The sequence below is a fragment of the Corvus moneduloides genome, chromosome 6 (genome assembly GCF_009650955.1).
Source record: "Corvus moneduloides isolate bCorMon1 chromosome 6, bCorMon1.pri, whole genome shotgun sequence".
NCBI lineage: Eukaryota > Metazoa > Chordata > Aves > Passeriformes > Corvidae > Corvus > Corvus moneduloides.
This window is the reverse complement of record NC_045481.1, coordinates 61,405,088-61,431,904: the sequence shown is the minus strand read 5'-3', so window position 1 is coordinate 61,431,904 and position 26,817 is coordinate 61,405,088. Positions and strand designations below refer to the sequence as shown.

Sequence of the window (26,817 nt, the reverse complement as noted above, 5' to 3'; positions counted from 1 at the left end):
ATTCACCTCTTAGGGTAGTTGGATGCGCCATGACAGCAACAAATGGGACTTAGTAAATTGCCCACAGAAGTTTGATTACTTGGACTAATTAATTAACCTGTGATTGCTTGTTCAAACAGTAGTCAGTGGATGCTTTCTAATACAAGCCTATGTCTGGGTCTTCTACCTGTCTCAAAGAGAAAAACTGCTGAAATTTCAGTGTTTAGGACGTGCACATACATGATATTTCCTCCCCTTCTGGACAAGTGGATCCCTAATTCACACCCTGGCATTTCTGCCTTGGCTGAGTAACCTGCACAGTTTAAAATGGCTCTGTGCTCTGCTTCTAAAGAGTTCCCGATCAACCACCCACAGGCTGCACAGAAAATGATTTCCTCCACAGCGTGCACAGAAAATGATTTGGCAATTACATTTGTTATGGTCAGTAATTCAGTGGGTAAAAAGACATCAATGGGTGCCTCTATGTCACTTTATCTCTTCCTTTCTTACATTACATTAGCAGAGAATTAAGAAGGGACAGAGGGTTTCTGTAGACAGGAGATTTAAGGCCCACAGGAGCCTTAACAAAACCCACATGAGGTCTAACAAAACTATTAAGAACGTATCTTGTCCTGTGATTCTGTGGTTGAGAAATTCATTTCAGAATTAGCTCCTACTTGCTGTATTGCATTCCAGAAAGGAGGCTTAGTCTTTAAACTCTGTTTCTCTCTTCTATAGTCCCAGAAGCAACTCTAAACTGTAAGCCAGCTGTAAACAGGGTATCTGTCTATATTATTTCTGAGATATGTGGCCTGCCTCATCTCCCTGTTACAACTTTGAGCAATTTTCAATTTTCTAGCTGGGAAAACTGCAGTTTTCCCCATAGGGAATTCAGGGGGTTTGCCACAGATTTCACCTCATTTGATCCACATTTTGGTCTTGATTTTACCTAGCAGCCTGCTTTGCATTGATGCATCTTTAGCTTTCCCACAAGTAAATAAGGAGTCAGTGATAATCCCCCCCCATTGTTGCTTAGACCTGTGCTTCAGAATCATAGCAACAAAGAGCTAGACTTGGAATTACTGCACCTGCTGTCTGTCACAGGGGAAAAAAGTATTTATTCGAGAAACCAGAAGATGGTGTGGATATCCTGAATTATCCCATAATTGTTCCTGCGTGCTAAGCACCCAGCATCCACACTGGACATGGTAGAAAGAGTTGCTTCAGGTAAGGCCTAACCTGATCCCATGGACTTAGTGGCCACTGGGGGCTAACACCATGCCAGGGGACCCCACTGAGCACAAATCCAGGCCTGGTTTATTCCAAGGAGAATTCAGTCCCCACACTCTGATGCCACTTAACTCCTAACAGCAAACTGAAGCTCAGCAAGGAGGGAAGCCTTTTCCCTCAAACCATTTATTTTGACTCAAGCTTAAAGGTCTGCCAAAACAGACCTTCTTTTTTCTGCTGCACAGAAACAAAAGCCTCATTGCACTGGGCTGCAGAGTCACACCCCCCAGTCACTCACATGAGCTGCTAACTGGAATAAGTCAATCCACCCTTACCTGTGAGGATCAGTCCTGAGAAACAAAAGGTTATTTATTTTCCATATTTGGTCCTTGTGTTTTATTTTTTAACCATCACTTTAATGAATAATAAAATCAGTTTACTTTTTCATCTCCATTCATTTACATGGTTAGGGTCTGGAGAGGTGGCTACAGACCATTCATAGCTCAGCACTAATATCAACGTTACATAAATGCAATCTGATTAAATACCTACGTTCTAGGCACTCCGTGAAAGCTGTGGAAAGAGGAAACATTTAACTCTGGACAAGCAGCCACTGGCTGGCTCACGAGCCCGCAGTAGCCTATTTAAAGAACATTGCAAACCCTTTGGACAATGTGCATTTTATTAGGAAAAGGAAGCTCTGAAGAATACACACAGCAGGAAAAAGTAAACGCATTAACTGACTTTAATGCGGATAAAAATGGTGGCACGGGGAGAAACTCTGCTCCAGAAAGGTCATTCCTTTGCCTCTGCATTCCTTCCCCACATTTACATGCTGCTCGCTGGATTCATCAAAGGTCTTCATTATTCGCTCTTGGCACGCATGAAACAATCACTTTCAGATATAATGACCTAATTACTCAAACAAGACAAATGAAAAAAGAAAAAAAAAGGGCAGTTATTTACTTCAGATGTTAGCGCTTAGCAGCACTTCAGAAAAGCCATTTAGAGCATTCGTAGCGCGGAGTTAAACCTCGAGAACCAGGACCACCCGAAAGGGTGGGGTTTGATGACTGCAAGCACTGCTGATGATTCCCTGCCATGATGACTCAGGCTGTCCCAACTTAAACTCCTCTCCCTATGGAGCAGGTAACCATGAGCTGCAGAACAAGGACATTTTCACCACGGTTCTCCCCCAGCTTCCTCGCGGTCAGGCCCAGCTCATCCTGCTTGCCCAGGGCCAGCCCGGGGCTTTCAGTGACTCTGGGACCTCTACACAACATCTACACAAGCAAACTTTACCTTTAGAGGTAATTTCTGCTCCCTCGGTATGTTTTTCTACTTCCTGAGCAGCACAGAAATCAGATGCAACAAGAGAAAAATTTGGACTGAATATTGGTAAATGAAGGCATGACCAGGGCCATTTATTACTCAGATTTGCTGTGCCTGAAAAGAGACCTGGTCCAAAGTGGTCCACTATGGTTCTTTATTTTGTCTCGGTAGTAATGATGTAATCACTACCAGTAAATGTCCCAGTCAGGCAACCACTCACTTGGCACTCACATTATTGCAGAAAATAAATAGATACTGGCTTTATGACGATGCTTATCACTGCTGTGTCATTTACATAACCATATAAATTGTCTCAATTAAAAAGAGTTTATTCTGAGGACAAAAATCGGAGTATGACCTTTTGAGCCTCTCTGCACTTTCCTCTACAGACATGTACTTTATTTGCCATCCCAGTACCTCTGCAAGTGTGGGATATTCATCCAGTGCCAGGAAATGTTCCCAGACACTATGCTTGAGCCTGTTCTATTCAATATCCACCGTTATAGAGAGATCCAGCTCATTTCCTAATTGCTAAATATTTCACACGGGCTGGCAAATGGAAGACTTAAGTCCCAGCGGGATCATATGTGTCTGACCCACAAATAATTGTTTGACACCAGAAGGTTTATTATCTGCTAGCAGGAATGAGAAGCATATTTCTTAATAGGTTCCCCACCCTGGGCAGCGCAAGCCTTCCTTTGAAGAGCGTCTCTATGGTAATTGATGTTAATGAGCAGCAAGCGAAGGAGAAACACTGGGTCACCAGGTAGGAAGCCCCCCAAGAGATAATCTAATTACTCTCCAAAACAAATTACTTTCAACCAAAACAAATTGCTTTCAATCACTCTGCAACAGATAAGATCAGTGGAGGGGGCTCAAAGCTGATGACAGCTGGAGACTGAGGCTTCACGAGTTTATGGATTGATCGCTTTTCTCTTTGGTCCGTTTCGTTGAATGACAATGGAGTGACAGAAAACTGGAGCCAAGAACTGAGCTCCCTTTCATTTCATTCGGATGAATGCGGAGGACCTGCCAACTCCGTGCTCGTTCCTGGGCAGCTCATTGATCCGAAATTGGAAAAACTGGAGCCATGTGTGTCCACAGCTGTAAGGGGAGCAGGACTCTCTAGGAATAAATGTGCAGCCGGGGGGGGGGGGCTACAAAATCCACGCCTTGTGCATCTTGTTATGTGAGGAAGGGAAAACACGGCATTGCTGCTTTTTATTTTGCGTGCTCATAAAGATGTGAGGCAAAACGCAGCCTTCATTCTCATGAAGCCTTAGCAGGACTAAACTAGAAATATTAATTTAAATCACAGCTCTAAAGGAAATGTCAGTCACAGAGTTGGAGTGAGGGGTGAATGATTAATCAGTGGGGTTTTAGACCTGCTATTTGCTGTGCAAAGGGTTGCCACTGCTGCCTCTGCGTGCGTTTGAGAAAAAAACCATAAATGTGGGGATTATTTTCTTTTGAGAATGGGGTGCTGGTACTGCCACTGGGGCCATGAATTGAAAGGGTTTGCACAGGGCTCAGTCACAGTTCTGTTGCTATCGATGTCATTAGTATTGGCTACTTCCTTCTACACTATTGTACAGTCAATGGAACATCTGCCTGGCTGAGTTCAAGCCGCACCGGTGACAATCTGTGTCCTGTTAGTCCAGGGAATGGGAAAAAGGGCATCTCCCGCCTTGCAACAGCAGCTCTTCCTTGGAGTGAGGCCGCAGTGGCAGCGATCAGTAGCTGTTTTGTGACAGGCTTTATCTGCTGGAGGCCTCTGATAAAGAGCAATAGACAGGTCTCAGGAAGCCTTTGCTATTGATTGAAACCTCGGTGCCGCACACAGGGAGAGGGGAAGGTCTTGAAAGAGGCACCATCAACTCCACTTTTCCATCCTCAGCATATCTGTCTGCTCTACTCACTTCAGGAACTGAGGGGTCTCTGCCTCTGGTCGTGCAAGGATCTTCCTGGTGCCTCCAGACATGAAAGAACCGGAGGCAATGGGGCTCCCACTTTCAGCTTGAAATGTTTTAGGAGTTTTGTTTTCAGAAAAAGGAATACAAATTGAAGATGCGTTTGACATAAAAAACATTTGGCATTTGAAAATGGTAAAATAGAATTGTTCTGACCATTATATGTCTGATCACAGCCGTAAATACACATAAAAAAATATTGAGTTTAATTCTGCTTCCTATCTCAAGTCAATGTACACAACACACAATAGCTAAATAGTGGGGGATTCTACATTCCTTCCAATATTCGTGCTGTTTAGACAGATAAATACCTTGCTATAATGCAGATATTTCATTTTACTTTCCAGTGGTGCTTCAGATTTTATCTCTTGCTGAAACAAGTTATTTAATGAGGCTGAATTACTTTTGGAGTAAGACATCCATTACTCACTCGTTTCCTCACTAGTCAGATGTGTAAAACCTAAGTAAACTTGAATTACTTTCTAAAGACCGTCTAGGCTCTTTCCATGCTGATTTGTTCTGCTTCTCTTACTTTCAAATGGCCTTTTAATTGGCCATTAAACTAGGAAATTATGGCTGATTAGGATCAATCCAAATGCAATGGTTTGGATGGACTGGCTATTTGAATACCATTCTTTTAGATCCCGTGTTACTTCTGCTTTGTCAGCTAAAGGTCACTTTTAGCTGCTTTGGCAGGATGCTTCAGTAACCTCTGCCCTTCAGTTCTTGACCCCAAATGTCCCACAGCCACGTTTGGTGGCAGCAAAGGGGACCAGTTGCAATAAGGAACATCAGAGAAAGTTATTTGGCTTCCCCAATTCATGGCAAATCGTCTGGCAGCTACCCCCAGGCTGTGCTTTAGGCTTCATTTCAGATGAAAACTACTTCCCACCACCTCCAACAGGATAATAATCTTCCTCTCTTGCCTCTAGAGCAAAGTCATCGTAAAAACCTCCTACATGGCTGTCACCAATGTTAAGGATGGAGTCTGGGGGTCTTCTGAGAAAGGAGACAAGATACCACCACACTTTTTAAAATCCAGGTGAAGCAACTCCATGTGCTAAACAGATTTTGGAGGAGTTGCATGGGAATTTGATTTTTTCTGAGATCTTTTTCCAGGGTTTTAGGCCCAGGGTACGAGCTGGAGTGAAAGGTTAGACTTCTGCTGACTCAGATGAATCATTTTGCTCTCCAGAAGCTGAGGATATGTCTGTGTGCAAAACACTCATGACGGCCTTAAATCATTAGGAAACTTTGTACTAAGTTTTCGAGTTTACATTTGTTCAGACTGTTTCATCGTTTCAGTCCTTCCTGCAGTATCATCATAATCAAAGGTGATGACAGCAGGTGAATAAGCACTCGTGGGCTGAATTCGATAATCATTTACATCTCTTAACAATTTATAAAGTTCTGTTGGTGCCTTGCAATTCCTAGTAGTGATAAGCAGCAGTGTAGCATGAAATATCAGACAGCAAGAAAACTGTGTTAGCTGGCTTCCTTTACTCCCTTGCTACCTCTTTTACTTCCCAGCATGGTAAATGGTTGTAATGTGTTCAGCACACCCCCATTTTTATTTGATCTTGATCAAGTATTTGAAGCCCAAAAAAAAAAAAAAAGATAAAAGAAAGCCACAACTATCTAAAGTGGAAGTTCCCCAGAGTAGTATAGTTCTTAATTTTCACATCCTTCAGTCTTAACAGGACTGAACCATCCAGAACAAACCTGTGTAGGGACAATCTGTCCCTCCATCAGGGTGGACTGATTATTGGCATCACATAAGCCATAACAACTCTCCCAGAGTTTCTCAGTTAAGCCTAACTGATTCTAGCTAAAACACCACTTTGATGGTCATAAGCATAATAAAAACCTTTAGTGATTTAATTTATTACCATCTTTCTGACTAGAGGACTTTGTAGAATCCATTTTACAACAAATCAGGATTATTATCCTAGGTGTTTTTGAGAAAACATCTGCCTTTAAGCAAAGGTATAATCACATTTCTGAGGTGGTTTAACTTCAAGGGAAAGGGGGAATTCAGTGTCTCACCAAACAGACAGGCAGAGCTAAACCCATTTCATACTTCTCCTTCTTCCTTCTGACTCCCAAAAAATCATCACCTGAGCACCCCTGGCCCAGTGTCTTCTTAACAATGCACCTCCAGTGAAAGTTAGACCTCTGTGGAACAGATTCATCCCAGACTTCAGTCAGTGAAATTGTTCTGGAGTCAGGTTTGTTTTCGTGGGCCTGTATTGGTCTTGTTGCCCAAGTCTTTGCAAATCCTGGCTTCCTACTGTGCTCTTTAGGAGGGATTTTGTGGGAATTGTCACTCTATCAGGCTGAATAAGACCACCTGATTAATTCTGCCTGTCCAGATGTATTTGTACAGGACCGCAGCTCTAAGTATGCACTCCTGCAAGTTTGAAGCATTTCTGGTACATCTTCTTCTACTGGCCTGTTCTCTGTCTATTACATGAAAAATATTTCCAGTGAAGCTGGAACTTGTGATAAAGACAGCATTATTTAGTCACTGACAGGAAAAGAATACAGGTAAATGCTCCAAGGATACCACGTTTGACTGAGAAGCTGATGATCTAGAGTTACCCTCTTCTAGAAAAGCTTTCCTCATGGTTTCCACAAACACAGTGTGTTAACAAAGTCCAGGGGCATTACTCCCTAGGTCAAGCTGGAAATCAAAATGTAATCTGTTGGCAAAGAAACCTGCAATTATTCCTTTCTGTTGCAGGACGAAGGTTTGCTCAAAACATAATAAAAAAACGGCTTTTGTTGGGTCAGTGTAAATAAGCTGCTGAAGAAGCACTGCACCAATTAAGATCCCATAAAATCTGTAAGGGTTCTTCTATGGCAGAATTATAAAGGATTTCAGAGCACACAGAAAAGATGGGGTGGATGAAATACTTCTAAAATATGAAATAATGGCTTGCAGCGATAAAAAAAATGCATTGAGTCTATTTGAAGCTGATGGGAATTTTGTGAGCTTTAGAGCAGACCTAACCAGAAGATATCATTTGGCTGTGCAAGCTCCAAGTCGATCCCAGGCTCAGCATTGCTCTCCGGAATGCACTGACTGATAGCAATAGCTGAGGAAGCATTAGATAGCAGAATGGTGAGAGATATTTGAAATTGGTTGTCTGGCTGTGCTCATTGGAAAGAACCAGCAACAACACACACAAATTACAGTAGCAACAGTCTCCCCAGCTCGTTGACCTTCCTCAGCAGTGCGATTTTAGAAGCAGAACCCCTCTGGAAGTGGATCGTTTGGAAAATCTGTAAATATCTGATGCACTTGAATCCTACAGATTCACTGAGGACTGTGGTATCAGGGGAGAGACTCAGTGAGTGCCCGTCCCATCCTGTGACATCCTGTCAGTGGGCGTGCGCAGCGGGAGCTGTGGAATCTCAATTCTGCACTCATTCACAGCCCGGGGAGAAATATTGTCACCTCCGTGCCTCTTGGATTGCAGAAGCAGCTGGGAAGCAGAGCAGTCCCTGACATATGGTGGAGTAACCTCTCCTTCTTAGGCAGGTTTTTTAACTTGTGCTGTGCTGATAAGGCTCTTTATAGAACAAGCTCGTGCTCGAATAACTGCGTATCGCAGTGTCCTGTGTCTTCACTTCTGCCTTCCCTCATTCTCCTGACATACTCTTCTCCACCAGAGGCAAGAGAAAAGGCTGGACTGCTCTGCTGGCCCTTTGCCATGGGTAAAATAATTTTCTTTTCTCTGTCACTTCTGGGATGACTGGCAGGAACTACAGCAGAAACCAGAAACCAGCGGCATTAGCACTGACATCTCCAGCCCTGCCTGGAACCTTACTGCCCTCAGAGTATTTGCAGCCTCTGTAATTCTCCCACCTCTGACTTCAGAGAAAAGGGGGGAAGACTGACAGATCTCTTCTCAAAAGTAATATTGGATCACACTCGTGTAATCCCAAGTACAAAATCTGCAGGAGGTCCCAAAGACACCCCAAAGGAAGCAGAAAGTCTGAGATATTTTCCTCTTCCTGCAGTGACTTGCACAACCAAAGCTTTCACCATCATACTCCAAAGATATTCCGTAATTGAGAAAATGTCTCTTCACCTAAACACATCCAGTTTATCACATTTTGACCCTCACTCAGGGTTGAGTGACTCACCTGTGTAATCTTTCCTTTGATCTCCACCACAAGGTAGCCTTCTATGACCAACTTCGACTCATGGGTGGCTTCTTGCCCTATTTTCTAATCGTTTTTGTGGCCACCTTCCTCAGTTTCTTTGCAGCTGGTTTCAATGATGTCATTATCCAGTACAGCACAAGCCCTCTGTTACCTTTTTGGTGTGTTCCAGGATCTCTGGATGTTTGACTTTTAATTATAGCTAATTATATTCTTCCAAAACAAATCCACTTCAGTTTCATTATTACACAAAGCTGGACTTCTCGTTCTGCAGAAATTACGTTGGGACATTGAAAAGTGCAGTGGAAATAAATGATTCATTGCAACAGGTGAAAATGCTTTTGCAATTGTGTGCTGTTTGGTCAGGAGGTATTTTTGTTCTGTAAGACTTTCCTCCTGGGTTTTTGGTTGATTATTCTACCCTCATAAAAGCAGAAAATCCAACACTACCGGGTTTCCTTGTTGCAGGAAGCAGGTCCAGCACTGGAAGTGACGGTGTGATTTACCCTATAACACATTTGTTCAGGAAACATTTTTTTTTCCTGCAAATGCATTTGTAGGAACATGCAAAGACGTGTCTTTCTATTGAACTTTGGTAAAAGATGCCAATAAATGATAAAGTTCAGTGACACAGACAGGAACTGAAATGAAAATCATGTGTTGCAACTCTTGTATTTTGAATACAGTGACATTCATTAGCTCATTTATCTCTAGCTAAAAATAAGTCCTGAATCGGAGTTAATCATCTAGGCTTTTTTTTTCTTTACAGAGGCAATAAAGAAATGAACACTTCCAGGATATATTTAACCCATATCTCTTCAACAGCTGTTTTGTGATAGGATTGGTACTATTCAGTCCAGTTAAGTGTTTTCAGGCACTTACCTCTGTCAGGGACTACAGGGGAACATGGACAAATTATTTAGGTTGAAACCTTCCCCCAAAAAGAGAGGCCATTCAAAAAAATTAGTTAAGTGCTTAATTTTTATTTTAATTTGATTAGACACAAGCCCTTTAACATCAGCCCATGTAACATCAGCAACAGCAGCAATGAAAATATTTTTTAAAGGCTCTCCATCAGCTGTTGGGAAATTCTCCTTTATAGCCAGCTTTTTCACTGATTTGAAATATCATTTAGTGCAAGTGATGTGTCCTTTCTGCCTCAATTTTTGATCTGCACAGAGATGAATGAACAAGTTGCAAGCATCGATTCCTTACTGCTTGAAAGAAGTTTGAGCTTCTTGATGAAGAAAATAAAACTTACAATCATTATTATTATCCACACTAGAGTATAGCAGAAGTAGTGATCGTAAAATAGCTTCTATTCACTGAGATGCACCGAAAAATTGAGCTAAAAAAGCCTTTCAGATTAATTTCAGACCATAACCTCTGCGTGTGTGGTGGGTGCTCAGTACCTTGAAGAATGCCAGGATGAGTTACATGCACAACTGCTGTGGGGCCCAGGGTTGCGGGGCAGTAACTGCCTTTGTAGCAGCCATGTAATAACACTGCAGAGGAAAAAAAGAATTAGGCACTTGCATGCCTTAGTATTATTTACTGGGCTTATAATATTGTGAACTTCCATGGGGTAGGAAAGACCAGAATTGGTAGGAAAGCCCATGATTTGGAGGATGCAGCAGGAGACACCTGAATGGCAAGTGGTCCAAATTCTTATTGATTATTCAGCAGCTATGCTGAATAAAAGAAAAGAACTAGGTTCTTTTCTGGGTGCCTCAAGCTCATCACCAAAAAATGCCCAAAGCTAATCAAAAGCAGTAGCATTTTGAAACGATTGAGAAGACTCAATCCCTCACTCCTGGTGAGGTTGTTATGCAAGACCCTGATCATTCAAACTCACACTGATCTATGTCTTTAACTCCAGCTAAATACGCCTTAAGCTGCACATGAGAATAAGTGCAAGACATCATCCTACAAGCCTCTGTATTTTTGCATGGCCTTGCCTATGCGCTCAACCTCACTTAGCTAAGATTGCTCATGAAGAGAAGTTATTTGTGTGAGTGTTTGCAGGAGGGAGATGCAAGTGTAGGCACAAATGGATGAAAGCAAACAAGTAGCAAAATATAAAAACAGTATGTGGAAGCTGACAGAAGCTTTGTTGTTTCAGAGAAGATGATGGGGAGGTGGGCCTGTGTCTTGTTTAATTGTCATTTAATGTCCTGTGGGGGAAAGAAAACTATTTTTCCTTTATGAAATTACCAGTTTTCTCTTTTGAAATCTGCGGAAATTCCTTCGATGATCAGTTTGGATGTACAGCAGAAAAGTCGGCAGCAATCCCTTTAAACATCTCTGAGATGCAAATAGAGTGGAAAACCCCCAAATGTGTGTGTCTGCTTCTTTCCATCTCTCCTGGCGCACTCGCTGAGCGAGCTCCCTGGGAGGCGCCCACGTGGAAAAAATCCATGCGCAGACCAGAAGAAAATATCTATTTGAAGCTTAAATCAGGCGATGCAGTTTTACTGCACACAGGGGCTTTTCCCCCCCAGTCTCTTTGTAAGTGGGGACAAATAGGAGCTGGAGAGCCCCCCCGGCAGCGGCTCCCCCGAGGCGAGGCAGCCGCATCCCAAGGGCCAGGCTCCATCTAGTGACACAGCCGGGGATGGCCGGGCGGGATCCAGCCCGGAGCCGCGCCGCGACCCCCGGAGCCGCGGTACCTGGCCGGACCGGGCTCTGCAGGGCCGGACCGGGCTGTACCAGCGCCATGTGCCTCGTCGGCTGTCCGGAACCGGGAGCGGCCGTCCCGCTCCCCCGGCGCTCGGCCCCTGCCGGAGAGGCGAGCCCAGGTTCAGGCAGCAGCTCTTTGATTTCTGAAAGGGGAAATGAAATATAGGACGGGCAAGGGCGAAGGCAGGGGCTGAGCCGCGGCGGGGAGCGGGGCAGCCTCCTGCCTCTGGGTGGGCTGGGTACACACACGCCCACCCCCGGGCCCCGTCCCGGCGCCACATCGGGGCTGCGGGACGTGCAGTGCTCCGGGACCGCGGCCGGAGCGGAAAGCTCGGAGGTGCGGAGGAAGCGACTTCAGGGTGTCCCCTGCGAAATGATGTCACCCGCTCAATATTTTCGGGGGGAGTGACCGATCCGGCTATGAAATGGGCTCTATATCGGATGCGGCCGGATCGATGGGGCTGATAACGGCGAGCTATAAAAGGCCGGGGGGCGGCTGCGGCCGCGCTACAGCCCCGAGGCGCCGCGCCGGGATGGGGCCGCGCCCCGCCGCGCTGGCGCTGCTCGGTCTGGCGGCCGCCGCCGCCTCCGCGCTGCCGCTGCCCGACGCCGGCCCGCACCTCAACTACGGCTGGGGAGAGCCCATCCGGCTGCGGCACCTCTACACCGCCAGCAAGCACGGGCTCTTCAGCTGCTTCCTGCGCATCGGCGCCGACGGGCGGGTGGACGCGGCCGGCAGCCAGAGCCCGCAGAGTGAGTGGCGGCGGCGGGGAGCGGGCATTGGGCAGGGCCGGGGCCGCGGGGGTGACAGCGCTGTCCCCTCTCTCTCTCTCTCTGCCCGCAGGTCTGCTGGAGATCCGCGCCGTGGCCGTGCGCACCGTGGCCATCAAGGGCGTACAGAGCTCCCGGTACCTGTGCATGGACGAGGCGGGGAGGCTGCACGGGCAGGTGAGCACCCGCGCTGCTTTCCCCGGGGGGAATTTCCACCCTGGAACAGCGGCCGAAGAGCCGGCGTGTTCTGCTAATAATGGGGTAACAAAGCTTTCAGGTGTCCGCCACCCTCCCTCCCTCTCCCTCCCCCGCCTGTTCCCCGTAGGACCTGCGGTTCTTGTCACCGTCGCTGGGGGGATTATTAGAAGGCAGAAAGGAAACGTCGTTTAGAAAGTAAATTATGTTGTGCGTGTCTCCTGCCAAAATATACCCAAAGTACAGCCCAGGGCAAAATTGCATTTAGGTTTAAAATTCTCATCAGAGGGAGACCGTGATTCTGCTGCAGAAATAGATTAAGCCCTGCCATAGAATGTGAATAATTTCTCACCGTTCAGGTCAGGTACTCTGGAAAAAAAATCCAACAAAACATTTAAAAAGGGATTGCTCCTTTGGAGAAGAGCTGCAGCCAGCTGGCTGCCAGGCATACAACTCCCAGGAACATGGGGTTGCCATCTCTTAGGAAGTTGCAAACAGAAAAAGGATTTTGAGGGGAAAGGATGCTTCTCCACTGTCCCACTTCTGCGCTGCTATAACAGGACACCTGCGGGACTCTGAGAGGTTGGGGAGTTAAGTGCCCCACTGGTGCCACTTGGTTAGGTCATGCTTTTTCACTAGGTACAGCAACTAGTCACTAGTTAAGGCATGTGGATACATTATTTACTCTAGAATTTGACAGGTACAGTTCAGATTCAGTCTGTACAGAAGCCTGAGCTTCACAGAGCAATGGCTTTTCATGATGCCACAGTAAAGATACAGCTTGATCCTTTTTTGATTACTCCAGCCAAATTTCTGCTGATTTCAGTGAGGAATGGACTTGGCCCATCCTCAAAACTCTCAGTATCTTTAATAAGAGCAACACTGATGTTCCTGAATGCAGATATAATATAGAATTAAGCCTTTCTTTCCGAATTTCCTTGCTTTTCTGGGCTCAAATCACTCAATGCTGTGATGTGATGAGGTGCACAGGTTCAGATGATACGGTAGCTATTAGCTTAGTATTTTAATGTATATCCAAATCATATTCAGCTCCCATTGGAGCTACCAGCTGAACTTTAGCAATCACAGAATTTTAAAATGGCTTTCCTATAACAGCATTTTGAAGGCATACACGTTGACTGAAGCTGCATTTGTTGGTGTAGAGTATCCGATGCAGGCTGGGGGTTTCTTTTCTGAAAACACAGCAGCACGTAGCCATGCTGTCACATCTCCATGTTGTGGACACCTGCTGTCACGTCTGTGCTCACAGCCCAGCCAGGCAGCTCTGCAGGTAAATCTTTACCTTATCAGCACTGTGCTCAGGAGTGGAAGAACAAAAGGGCAAACACGGTGTCTGGGGGCTGAACCTGTACTCCGGCAACATGGCCTGTTTTGACACTGGAAAAATGATGACTAGGGTTGGTTTCTGAATGCGCTGTGTGCTGTAGTCAGTAATTTAAGGGAAATGCTGAATATACTGACATACTGTGATTCCTCCTGTAAAAAAAAACTAATCTGGAAATACTTAAAAAGTCTGATTGGTACTTGTTTAAAAAAACACACTAGAGACCATCCCAATGAAGTGAAGAGGGAAAGGTATAGCTGAGACGCAGGGTATCAATCGATTGACTGATATCAATCAATATCTGTTGTTTGTAGTGTGCACTTCTTGAGCAAGAACCTCTTTTATTTCATCATCCTTTTCAGTGAGGCTGAGCACTCATAAAGACAGCTAACAATCCAGTCTCAATTTTTTGTCATATACACATATTTTTCTGACATATAATGTGTGCGTGTAAGCATAAATACTGCACCATTTTATTTGAAGAAACATATTTTTTAAAAATTACTTTATTAATTTAAAACATGCCTTTAAAAGACAATCAAATGCATGCCCTTAATTTTACTCCATGTTACTGAGGCTGTTTGAGAAAGGCCCAAAAGTATTAAATATGCTCTCTGTTCAAACAGGCGGAACATTCCTGTGAGGACATTTCTGTCTCTGCAGACTGAGACATAATCAGCAATTCTCTTTTATTGACCACAGGTTCAATCACCTGCAGTGGCTGAGACTGAAATAGCACCAGAGCTGTAAGAAATGCAATGCTGGTGTAACAACCTGGAGAGGTCTGACCTGCTGATATGAGTCTAATATACAAATATAATATATCATTTATAGATACATATATTTATAAGATATTAAAGATATATAATATCTGTACAGGCCATTGCAAATGTAATCCTACAAATTCATACCTAAGAAAATACATTCTTCTGTACAAAATCCTAACTTGTGCTGGTATACGTTCGACAGTTCTCCTGTTAACATGAAAATGACACTTTGTAAAAGGGTCTTTTGCAATTTCAGTAAATTTTGAGTGGAAAATAGTAGAAATTACCTTTTAGCATTGTTTTACTGATTGGCCACATTGCCTTTCTACAGAGCTGATCCTGAAGCCCTTGCACAGGCAAATCTCTAACAGAGCAGGAGTTCTATACTTGGATTAGGACTCATGACTGCAATTAAGTACCGTCAGCAATTAAGGACAATTCCATCTAATTCAGCACTGGTATCTAAGATTCTTCTTCCCCACTGCTCAGGACAGGATAAGTGTGGTGGCTGTGGAGAAGCACATCCCAGGCTTCAAAGCTTATTTAAAGTGATGGACCTGGAAAGAACTTCAGGGGTTCTGGAAGAGAATATATAATACAGAATACAGAATATAGAATATAGAATATAGAATAGAATAGGAGATTGGGAGAAGGCAGGAGGACACCCCCGCTGAGGGAGAAGGACTTGTCCCATTGAAGGTTTGCATTGTGGTTGACTACAACCAGCCTGGTGGGTATATTTGTAACTCTCGCTATTCCTTGCTGTTCAGCTCAGGTATTCCACTGAAGACTGTTCCTTCGAGGAGGAGATTCGCCCGGATGGCTACAACGTGTATAAATCAAAAAAACACGGGATATCAGTGTCTTTGAGCAGTGCCAAACAAAGACAGCAGTTCAAAGGGAAAGATTTTCTTCCCCTGTCTCACTTCTTGCCCATGATCAACACCGTGCCCGTGGAGTCAGCGGACTTTGGTGAATACGGTGATTACAGCCAGGCCTTTGAGCCAGAGGTGTTCTCCTCGCCCCTGGAGACGGACAGCATGGATCCCTTTGGCATCACCTCCAAACTGTCCCCAGTGAAGAGCCCTAGCTTCCAGAAGTGACTGTGCTCAGCATGTGTTTTTACAGGAGTATTGCAGAGTACTGCAGGGTTTTTAGCTTTTCAGGTAGTGATATTTGGGAACTTTTTTGTGTATTTGAGTATGGAGCCAGCCTCACCCTTGTTGTACCTGTAAGAGATGAGTGCCAAGAGGCTGTTCTATAGTCTAAAGAATCGCCTATCCATAGTTTTGTTTGGAAAAGGAGGATTAAATATGAAAAATTTCGCAGCTTTATCAGAGTTGCTCCAGAGGTGGTGATAAAGTTTTTCTACATAATTTTTCTACACCAGCTTCCACATATATTCACCTCTTATATCTGCTCATATGAGCAAATGCAGAAAACCTTTTCCTCTTCAGAGACCTTAAACCCAAAACATTTGGACCAAAACTAGATGAAGGAAAACATCCCAGCAGATGTAACTAGAGTTAATGCTGCTTCTTAAAAGGCTGCTAACAACATTCTGGGGAAAACTTTCTATTGAAAGCATACTACTGAAAAAAAACAAATCCTGCTTGTATATTGTGCTTTTTCTTCCCTTAGAAAATAAGGGAAGAAAGGGAAAAATTTCTCCCTTCCCTTATTTCTAAAGAGTACTTTGGGAAACTTGATCGTTGATTTCTTTTGTAGACTAAATTATGTTCTCTGTGGCATCAGAATCATGCAGCAGAGAGTTCTCATCAGAATTAGTGAGAATTCATTGTGTGGTTGGAAGAGTGCACAGGGCTAGAATTGATGTTCATCAGGTAGGGAATGAGCAGCTCAAATGAGTGTTTAAATGAAGATTCTGTTGTATATAAGCATGTATATGTCGTTAGCAAATGGAGAAAACCACTGAAAACGGATGTATAGGTCAAAGCAGTTGCAAAATAGGTTTTCGTGTTTAACCTTTAACCACCAGGAATTCTTTCAAGTCACTTCCAGGCTTGATTCAGCATCCATGGGAATCAGTGGAGAGATGGTTTAGTGAGTTAAAAGCTGCAGAACTGGGTCAGGATTCTCCTTGCAGGAAGGGATTGTGAGTGCCTCTGGACAAGGCACCTGATGTCTTCAGTTCTGTTCTCCCTTTGAAAAGAGTCAATGAAGGAATAACCAACGTGAAGCCAAAGGAAAAAAAAAAGGATAGTTCAGGGATTCTACTTGTTTCCAAAGGTTCATTTATAATAGAGATTCCTGTACAAAAAAAAAAACTCTACTGGAAATACCGGTGTTCTTCTGACCTAGCACTTCATTGCCAATGCAATATTTATAATTAATTTATTGAATACATACACCTGTTTATTTTGTTACTGTTATTTATGCTCAAAATTCTATTTATATACTCCTGAAGGTGGGTTTTTTTAGTTGTAACAAATCTTGTGGAGTTTCGTAATCACGGAATTTTAGCCAACGATAGTTTTTAAAATTTCTGTGCATTATCAGTAGTGTAATGTGTACATTTGCAATAAAAGAGAAAATCATCTTCAACACCAAAATCTGCTTGACTCTTTTGTCCCTCCCAAAGTGCCATGTCCACACATCTTTTAAATACCTCCAGAGATGGTGACTCAACCACTTCCCTGGGCAGCTTCCTGACAAAAAAAATCCTGTGGGTAGAAGGCTGCTCCCATTTAAAAATGGGAACCATTCTAGCCAGTGCTGCCAGGGAGAAAAGTGGTGAGTTTTGCCTGAAAAAGATGTCAGTTTCTGGCAGGAAAAGAGCCTGAATGTTTCCATTTGGAAATGCTGTGAGTCAGAGGAACAGCAGATTTCTTGGCTGGCAAGCGTCTCTCATGGTGTTTTCCCATTCTCTTTTGTGCTGAGCCACTGCCGCACATCCAGAGGGTTCCCACTCCTTATGTGCTGGAAGAGGTAGTTCTGATTTTCAGGTTGTTTTATTCCAAAATCTTTCCGATTTCAGGGGGTTTCATTTCCAGTTTTGATCAGTCACTGTATTTTCTTTGAATGCCTTTCAAGACCTGTTTTTTTTTAAAAAACCCAAATCAGAAAACAAAATAAAATACTAATGAACTTCTAAAGTTCAGTCAAAAAAACTTCCACTTTTTCTTTTCTGCTAAAAAGTTGCACAGATTTGACAGGAAACGTGGCAAATAATGGAGTTAGGAGAGTACACAGTTTAACTGCACCAGTGAGGGATTTTTTTAAGTGGGTGTAACAGTGTGAATATTTCTCAAGGGTGCAAAGATGGGCAACCTTATGTTTGGGAACAGCATCTGGAGCTCTCTCGTGACCCTACTTGCTGACACCTTTGGATTACCATCTTCCACCGGCAGCACGATGATTTTTCCTGCAACAGCATGGTTAGAGGTTGGTTCAATATTTATTCAGACAGAGGGAAGAATGCCAGGAGCTAAATTAACCCACACCACTTCCTGGAGCACTTTAGTTTTCCTTGGAGTTTTCCCATCCCAGCTTTGACCAAACCTGGCTGTTTTGCTTATAAAATCTGACAAGATCTCGGCTGGAGGTGGGAGGATTGCTGGGAAATGCTTCCCCTGCCCTGCGACACCTGACTCGGTCAGGAACTGGGTGTGCAAAACCTCCAAAAAACACCCCTGCCTTTGGTTCTGTGGGAATGTAAACAGCACCACCACCCCTCACCACACACGTCCCCTGTCCCCTGTCCATCAGAGCTCCTCAAAGACAGTAGGACAATGGCAGTGCTTTCGTTTGCAACAGCACATTTTACAGCCCTAAAAGGTTTTTAAAGCTCAGGTGTCAAATGTCTCCTTGTGAAGTCTCAGTTGGAAGCTGTGATGTGCAAATACGAGTTGTTAGAGGAGTGGGGAGGCCGCAGGAAAGGAGATACTGAGCGTCTTCATTTCCACTTGGAGGAAGTGTAAAAACCTATAAATCAATTCAAGAGTCATAGTGTCCACTTTACCTCTGCTCAAATCACTGAAACCCTGTTGGTGGAAAATTTGGGGGCCACTCTTTCTACTCTGCCAGTGTACTTTGCATAGGAATGGAGAACAACACGATAAATTAAACTTTCCTTTTTTCCTCAAAAAATATACGTGTTCCAACACCAGGCTGGCAGAAGAGCGTGACGTACCCAGAGCCACATTTTCATTAAGTATCCGGAAAGTAATAGCATAATGTATGCAAGTATACATGCTTGTAAAAAAGTATAAATGTTTCCTTTGACCAGTGTTGATCTGTAACAACTCGTAAGTGTTCTAACAGAGCAGCCTACAACGGCACACTACAGCTGGGGTGGGTATTTACACCAAAAATATTTATGTTTTAGAATCACAGAATGGTTTGGGTGGGAAGGGACCGTAAAGATCATCTAATTCCAGGGCCAGGGACACCTTCCAACAGACCAGGTTGTTCAAAGCTACATCCAGCCTGGCCTTGGGCACTCCCAGGGATGGGGCAGCCACAGCTTCTCTGGGCACCCCACCCTCACAGGGAAAACTCGCGGGCATATGCACCAGAAATAAACTTCTTAAAAGCCACAGACGCCAGTATCATATGAGAGAGATGTGCAAACTCCATCATTCCATGCCCAGCGACAGGACCCGAGGGAATGGCCTGGAGCTGTGTCAGGGCAGGTTTAGGCTGGATGTCGGGAAAAGGTTCCTCACCCAGAGGGGGGTCGGGCACTGGAACAGGCTCCGCAGGGCACTGGCCACAGCACCAAGGCTGGCAGAGCTCAGGGAGCGTCTGGACAGCGCTTTGAGGCACGGGGTGGGATTTTCGGGACACCGGGTGGGATTTTCGGGACACCGGGTGGGATTTTCGGGACACCGACGTCTCCCTGTGGATGTCCCGGCCCGGGATCTGTGGCGGCGCTCGGGCGCCCCCTGGTGGCCGCACGCCGCCACAGCGCGTGGGCGCGGCTTAGCCCGCGAGGGGCGTGGTTTGCGCTCGCGCCCCACGCCCCCTCCCGCGCGCCGTCCGTTCCCGGCGTGCCCCGCTCCGCCATGGCCGACCTGTTCGACGGGATCGTGATGGCCGAGCAGAGGTGAGGGCAGAGAGGGAGCCTGCAGCGGGCCCCGGCGCCCGAGAGGGGCTCCTCGGCAGCGCGGGGCTCCCCTGGGCCTGTGCTTCCCAGTGGGAGCCGTCAAGGGAGCGTGAGGGTGGTGAGCCTGAGGGGGGCGCGGAAAATTCGCCTCTGCGCGTTCTCAGGGAGCGACCAGCGCGAAACGGGCTGAAGCTGAGTCGGGGGAGGTTTAGGTTGGATATCAGGGAAATCAGGTATCTTCATCCAGTCTGGATGTCATCCATCCTGCTGGAACAGGCTCCCAAGGGAATCGGTCTCAGCACAGAGTGGGACCGAGCCCGGCAGGCTGGATCGATGGGCCGAGACCGGCGGTGTGAGGGTCAGCAAGGCCGAGTGCCGGGTCCGGCCCTTGGGTCACCACAACTCCCTCCAGGATAGAGGGAGAGTTCCTGGAAAGCATCCCAGAGGGAAAGGGCCTGGGGGTGGTGGCCAAGAGCTGCTGAACAGGAGCCCAGGTGTGCCCAGGTGGCCAAGAAGGACATTGGCATCCTGGCCTGGGTCAGCAACAGTGCGGCCAGCAGGACCAGAGCAGTGACTATCCCCCTGTTTTGGGCATCGCTGAGGTCCCACCTCGAATCGTGGGCTCAGTTTTGGGTCCCTCACTACAAGAAAGACTTTGAGGTGCTGGAGCGTGTCCAGAGAAGGGAACTGAGCTGGGGCAGGCTCTGGAGCACAAGTCTGAGGAGAAGCGGCTGAGGGAGATGGGGGGCTCAGCCTGGAGAGAAGGAGGCTCGGGGAGGACATTCCCTCTTTGCACAGCTCCCTGACAGGAGCCCCTGATGTGGGGGTCAGACTTTTCTCCCAGGTAACAAGGGACAGGACAAAAGGAAGTGGCCTTGAGCTGCACCAGAGGAGGTTTAAGTTGGACATAAGGACGAATTTCTCCATGGGAAAGGTTTCCAGGCCTTGGAAGGGGCTGCCCAGGGAGCTGCTGGAGTCACCATTTCTGGAGGTGTCCAAGGAACAAATTGTAGCACACAGGGCTCTGGTCTGGTTGATAGGGTGGTGATCATTTAAAGGTTGGACTGGATGATCTCAGAGGTCTTTCCCAACCAAAATGAGCCTGTGATTCTGGAATCTAAATAAGTGTTATGTGGTATTTCTGAGCTTTGGAGGTGATGCACGTTTCTGTTCCGTGGAGGTGCTCGTGTGCGGCGTGAGCTCAGCATGAGAGTAACAGAGCTGTGATTCTGTGTTCCCAGGTTCCACGGGGAGGGCTACCAGGAGGGCTTTGCAGAGGGCAGCCACGCTGGAATGGCTGAGGGAAGGAGGTATGGAGCACTCCATGGAGCCCGGATTGGCTCAGAGGTAAATGGGGAAATGCTTCAGGGTTGGAATCTTCTTGTCATTAGAAAATGACAGGCACACAGAAACTTCCAGGCCAGGCCTGGTGCACAGGCAGGCTGAGGCCTGCTGTGTTTCACTGTGTCCAGGAGGAGCCATAAAACTGCTTTAAAGGTGCTGTTTGGATCTGGAGAATTCAGTAAATGTGCTTGTGTTTTTTGAGCTTATGTGCAGTATGAAGCTTTGGTAATTTTTTTTCCCCAAATTTATGGCTAAGGGCCCCTCCCCCACCATCTCCTGTGGCTCAGCATAGGGAAAGGCATGGAATCTGGAGACACAAAGAGGCAGTTCTGTGTGTCTCGTGCACTCTTTGTTAGTTCTAATTCTGTGAAGGTTTGTAGCACTGTTCCTCTTCAGCACACAGAGCCAGTTCTGTGTGCTGGCACACCTGGACCAATAACCATTCCTAGGAATTCAGGGGCTGGAGAGGGGTGGGGAGGCACCTCAACTTGTCCCATACGTCTGGCTCCAGTTGGTCATAGCTCCAGGATGAGAATGCCAAAAGCAGCCTCCAAAGCTGGATGCTTTTGTACAAAATGGTCCTGGGCAGACCATAGGAGAGAGGTGCTCTGATTGGAAACATGTATGTGTATCCAGAGTTTAGTGACCTGAAGAGTGAGATACAGTGTGGGGCTTCATTTTTGTGTGTCTGTCTATGCTGTGTGTTGTCTGGGGTTTCTTCTTTCCCTCATGACAGACACTCTTTTAAATTCACTTCTAGATCGGCTGCTACCTTGGCTTTGCACTGACGTGGCACTGCCTGCTCCAGAAGCACACAGATGAAAAGAACAGGTGAGGTTAAAAAGGCTAAAAGTCATTTTGCTGGGACTTTAATTCTGCATATCTTTCTTTTTCTGTCCTGTTTTGATTAATCTGTCAGAATTGCCTTTTTGGTTGCATTTCTTTATTTTTCCCCATCATCTAATCAGTATTTTTGTTGATTCTTGAATATTTCTTAGCTTTGGGCTGGTAAGTTGGAAGGGAAACCTTAACTTAGTCAGTTATGCTTAATTCCCAATTTGGAATAATTCCTAGTTTGGATTTCTTAAATATGTGTGGAATGAGCAATGAGCTAAATGGGAGAAGTTGAATTAAAGAAGGATGGAGGGCTGGGTTTTATGCTCTGGATTATTATATATCAGTATAATTTTCATATCAGTGGATTGAAAAAACTCCTGTGTGAGGATCATTGGGTTTTGTTTTGACTTTTTTTTTTTCCCCCTAGCAAAAAGATGAGGGCTCTGGATTCATTAATAGGGATGATTCAGAAATTCCCATATGAAGACCCCACTTATGATAAGCTGCAAGAAGATCTGGAAAAAATCAGAGGAAAATTTAAACAGGTTTGTAGGATTAAGTGGCTATTTTAGCACACAAATTCATTCTTGAAGATGTTTATATTCTAAAGCCACACCAAAACACAGTATTTGTGTGGAGCAGTTATTGTTCCCCTTCTGCAATCGTAACAAAATACTGGAAGTGAAATAAATAAACTGAAAATCCTTGATAGCTGAAAATTTCTCAACCAATAACAAACGCAAAAAAAAAAAAGGGAAAAATATTATTTGAAAGGCAAATTGGAAATAATCTTTGACAATTTGAATTACAAACCAAAAGAAGAGAAATGGAGCAGTTGGGAGCTTTGTTGAACATTCTTCTTGGACAACAGAGCCTTTGAAACACTTCTGTGTGTTCTTTTTTAGGTTTGTTCAATGCTAAATATTCAGTCTGATTTTAGAATTGGTACTGAGAGATCTTCACTAACATTTTGAATGCAACAGATGAAGATAAATATGGATGACCAAAGGAAAAAAGCGTTAAAAGAACAGAACTGGAAAAATGTTTATCTACTTTTGTATTAAAAAAAAAAAATCAAAATAGTGAAGAGATGTTAGATGTTAAAGGGGGAAATCACTGGACTAGCAATGTAATTTACCATTTATTATCTCCAAGTTTTATTTAGGATATTACACACACTAGTGTGTAAATATGTTAAATAGAAATACTTGTTTTAATTCATTGCTAGTCTTTTACTGATAATTCCTCAAAAGGAAAACAAGTGTTTGCACGGTTTCCTTGTTTTAAGGATGGTTGTTACTTAAAAATCTGTGTATGCAGATCATTCACTTTACACAATGTGTAGGTGCTGTAGGGGAAGGAAAATAAAATCAATTCCCTGCAGCCTTTGAAGCAGGAAACATTTTTGTGGGCAGAGGATGGAATGGCAAAGGAGGTCAGAATGCAAAGGAGAAGGAGGAAGATGCCTGCTCAGAACATGGAATTTGCACCTGGATTTTCCAATAGTTTTGCAGACTGAGGAGGGGGAAGGGAGCAAACTCCACAAAAAATAACCCCCAAAAGTTACCAGTTTAAATGGTGGGTGAGATAAACATGACTGCCAGAAGAGCTGCGGTTCTCACTGACTGTATTTGTTGGTACCTCTTATCACAGACCAGCTTTTTATTTGCCAGCCTTGAAAAGTGACCTCTTCAGTCTCATTCCAGATCAATGGATGCTGCCAGCTGCATGTATTTCACTGTGTTAGTTGGAGAGAAATACCTGGAACAGGCTTAGCTTGGGCTGCTGGATGTCTCTGCATTCCAGTTCTGTAAGGAATTCCAGCAGAATTCTTTCGCCAACTGTACCCTGTGTGTGTCTGGCTCTGCCTGCGTGGCACAGTGCAGCCTCCTGAAGACAGGTTTGAGGATTTTTGTTTGTTTCATTGTCTTACACGTGAGGTTTGATGCACACAGGCAGTGTCAGAGCCATCTAGTGGATGTGTAGGACTGTAAGAGCTCACAAAGATTTGTGTGGTGAAGCTGTTAAAACAGTACAGAATGTCCACAGTCATGATAATTCTAATTAGGTGGAGAACTTCTTTGACATGAAGTAACACTGAGCTAGGATTCATTTGTACTTGTTCCCTCGTTTGCAAAAATGCCTGTAAAAGCAAGGGCAGGGTTGTGAGAGCTCCAGGTGGAGCATTTGTTTGATAGAAGTGTGTGATACGTGAGCGACAGTCCAAGGTGCTGCTCCAGAGATTGTGTCAAACACAGTTATTTTTGTTCAGCTCAGGAGAGGAGGGGTCTTTGGCAGTCAAGTGGTGACTGTTACTTGGAAAATTGGTTTGGTGGCTAATTTTCTTGTATTGCTTTAGTTTTATTTTTAATAAAATAATATTATAATAAGTTATTATATAAATACATGTGTGTATGTACACACTTAACCATAAGTATTGTATCAACCAGGATTTCCAGCTGGGATGTACCAAGTTTAGGATTATCTCTTAGGTCTTTAATTCAATTTCATCTGTGTTTACACACTGATGGAGTCTCTTCTTCCATGAGTCTGTATTTTTCTGAATATCTGCTGCTTCGCACTTTGTGTGGGCCTGATTTGGTTTATAAAATGAGGTACAGTTCAAAATTATTTTTTGGATATGCAGTTGTGTCAATTATCATTTTCTGTAGTGAGTTGTGGGGGTTTCTGTGACGTTCAGGGCTGTGGCAGTGGAACATTCCCAGCATTCTGTAGAGGTGTTTTTATGCCTGATTTACCGCTAAGGAGGTTAAAGCCCAGGTTACATCAAAAATATTCATTTGTCTTAGGCTGGGTCACAAAGATATGAAAAAATATGCAACCTTGTACATTATGATATTGGTTATTAATAAAGCAGGACATAGAGATTGTTGCTTGATGCTGATTGTCCAAGAAGTTTTAAATCTTGCAGAAGTAAGACTTAAAAATATATCTGTGTATTCATTCACCACCCCTACTTATAGCTCAGTAGTTAGGGAGGAATGTTTGAAACATTTCTCTTACCAATTTCTGACTTGCCTGGACTGTGTTCTAGCTTGTTTTGTCTCTTCATCTCTCAGCTGAGCCTGTGGAATATGGAATTTTATTAAAAGGTGGATACACAGCTCATTACTTCTAGGCTGCTAAAGTCATTGCAATCCAGAATACTTGTAATTTTCCTTTCTGCAGTGTGTTATGAGTACAAGAAACAGTGAATTTTGAGGCATCAGCAGAGAGAGGTAAACTTTGAATACCATTTGGTAAAGTTCCCAGGCACAGTTCTTGTTCTGTCTTCATTAAGCAACTTCCTTTCTATTTCCTGTCAGCTGTATCAAAGGTGATCAATTCCAGCTTTGAATTAATACCTGTAATCAACAGAAATGGGTGAAATAAATCAGAAAAAAACATAATCTGGGTGTGCAATTGTTTGCTTCAAAACCAGCCCTGTAGAGGCACTCTGGCTCATTTGAATCCTGTTGTGTTTTTTCTGAAACAGGGTTGTGATAATTTACAGGTGAGATGAAACTAGGAGTTTTAATTTTCTGGTAAATCAGTTTCAAAGTTTACATAGGTTTTGGTTTTTGAAGAGATGCAAGAGAGAGTTTGAGCCTGCCCTGTATTTATGAATGCTCATTTACACTTTGGTTGGAAATACAACTTCCTGCATTGGAATAAAGGGAGACCCATCTGTCAAAAGTCTGCCTGCACCTAATACTCCACAGTGCTTTAGAGTAAGAACTTAATATTTCTGGTACTGTTATAATTCTTTCTACTCTTGGTGCTACTCAGTGTGAATGGAAGTGCCTTTTGAATAGTGGCCTTTGCAACTTCTTGCGACCGTGGCTTCTGATCTAATTGCAGCCTAAAACTTCAGCTTTCATAGTTTGGCAAGTAACCATGAAGATTCTCATTTTACAGTCTGCCAGAGTTGTTTTTTTAATGGATAAAGCTGTGACAGTACACATTCCCACAGAAGTGGATGTATCACCAGGGAAAACGGGGATTTGGGAGGTGTGAGAGGAGTTCTGCAGCAGGTTTCCAGTTGCAAGCTGTGGTGTCTGGGACTGATGTGTAAAGGCCAACTGGAGCAATGCACTTCTGAAGCACTTCAGAGTGTCCCAGGGTTTGGAATTGCAGGACCGGCTTTTGGAATTGCAGGACCGGCCTAGCCTGGGGTGATAATAAAAATAGTAATAAAAACTCTGTGTGCTATTTTGAAAGCTTGCACAGTTCATTTGTAGCTAACCTGAGTATCTCGTTGGTATCAGACTGTGAATGCTCCTACCTTAGTCATTGGAGTGTTTATTCCCTAAGTGTAGTAATCAATTTATTTCAGCATTTTTCATCCTAGAATCCTTTAGTACTACTTACCAAATGATGCACTACTGTGTGGAAGGAGACATGGTCACTAGGCTCGTATGGAACATGGGAGATTTCCTAAATCCATGGAATATATGAAAGGTGAAAAAAACCCAGGGATTATTTCACTTGATTCCAAAGCAGCTTGCTGCACAGTGCTTTAAATTATTTTATCCTATTTTATGACCATAACTAATTGAGCACTAGTACAGCATTCTGTGTATCTGGTTTTGGGAGGATTTCTGAATAGGAATAAGAAATGGCATAAACCTTTCGTCATGGAAAAATCAGAAAGCTGTTAGTATAGTTGTGCAGAATTAGTTTGGGCAACATCTGAAAGAGTGGCCTCCTGTCTGAAAGATTTTAACTGATACTTGTTCCTAATAAAATCGTGGAGTTAATTTTAGCAAAATGTTTGGCAGAAAGGAGGTCGATTATTCAGTCCCTGCATCATCCTGACTGTGCATCAGACAGAATTGACATCAGCATTTGTCACTATCTTTCATTTCTGATTTTTAGCCCCCTGTTTCTCTGCTTTATCTCAACACCTTTTAACCTTCAGCATCTTCAGGATTCTGGGGAATAATCAACACTGTGTGGAATCTCGATAGTAGGAACTGTGAGTCAGCAACCCTTTAATTTTTTTAGTTGCAGCCATTGTTCCAGCAGCAAGCTTTGCTGCTATTGTCCACTGTTTGTCCAGCTCACGTTTACTGGACTGTGGGAACGGATTAGGGTTTCATGGCTTTTTTTTTCTTCTTGCATAAACTC

General features: G+C 44.2%; 2 protein-coding genes across 2 annotated transcripts; both read left to right on the top strand.

Annotated features, from left to right (window-relative positions):
- The first annotated feature begins 11,878 nt into the window (after positions 1-11,878).
- Positions 11,879-17,003, top strand: FGF19 (fibroblast growth factor 19). Its single transcript, XM_032113340.1, has 3 exons — positions 11,879-12,113; positions 12,205-12,308; positions 15,209-17,003. The coding sequence occupies exons 1-3, from the start codon at positions 11,894-11,896 to the stop codon at positions 15,539-15,541; spliced, it is 657 nt and encodes a 218-aa protein (XP_031969231.1). The 5' UTR covers positions 11,879-11,893; the 3' UTR covers positions 15,542-17,003.
- Positions 17,004-19,434: 2,431 nt separating this feature from the next.
- On the top strand, positions 19,435-25,097 carry LTO1 (LTO1 maturation factor of ABCE1). The gene is made up of 5 exons (XM_032110937.1): positions 19,435-19,506; positions 20,748-20,853; positions 21,611-21,681; positions 22,115-22,232; positions 22,593-25,097. Exons 1-5 carry the CDS (start codon positions 19,466-19,468, stop codon positions 22,659-22,661), a joined length of 405 nt encoding a protein of 134 aa, XP_031966828.1. The 5' UTR covers positions 19,435-19,465; the 3' UTR covers positions 22,662-25,097.
- The last annotated feature ends 1,720 nt before the right edge of the window (positions 25,098-26,817 follow it).

Coding starts and splice junctions, on each gene's coding strand:
- FGF19 (XM_032113340.1), top strand. CDS start 11,894: ATGGGGCCGCGCCCCGCCGCGCTGGCGCTGCTCGGTCTGGCGGCCGCC. Junction 12,114..12,204: donor CGGCAGCCAGAGCCCGCAGA/GTGAGTGGCGGC, acceptor CTCTGCCCGCAG/GTCTGCTGGAGATCCGCGCC. Junction 12,309..15,208: donor CGGGGAGGCTGCACGGGCAG/GTGAGCACCCGC, acceptor CTTGCTGTTCAG/CTCAGGTATTCCACTGAAGA.
- LTO1 (XM_032110937.1), top strand. CDS start 19,466: ATGGCCGACCTGTTCGACGGGATCGTGATGGCCGAGCAGAG. Junction 20,854..21,610: donor GAGCCCGGATTGGCTCAGAG/GTAAATGGGGAA, acceptor ATTCACTTCTAG/ATCGGCTGCTACCTTGGCTT. Junction 21,682..22,114: donor CACACAGATGAAAAGAACAG/GTGAGGTTAAAA, acceptor TTTTCCCCCTAG/CAAAAAGATGAGGGCTCTGG.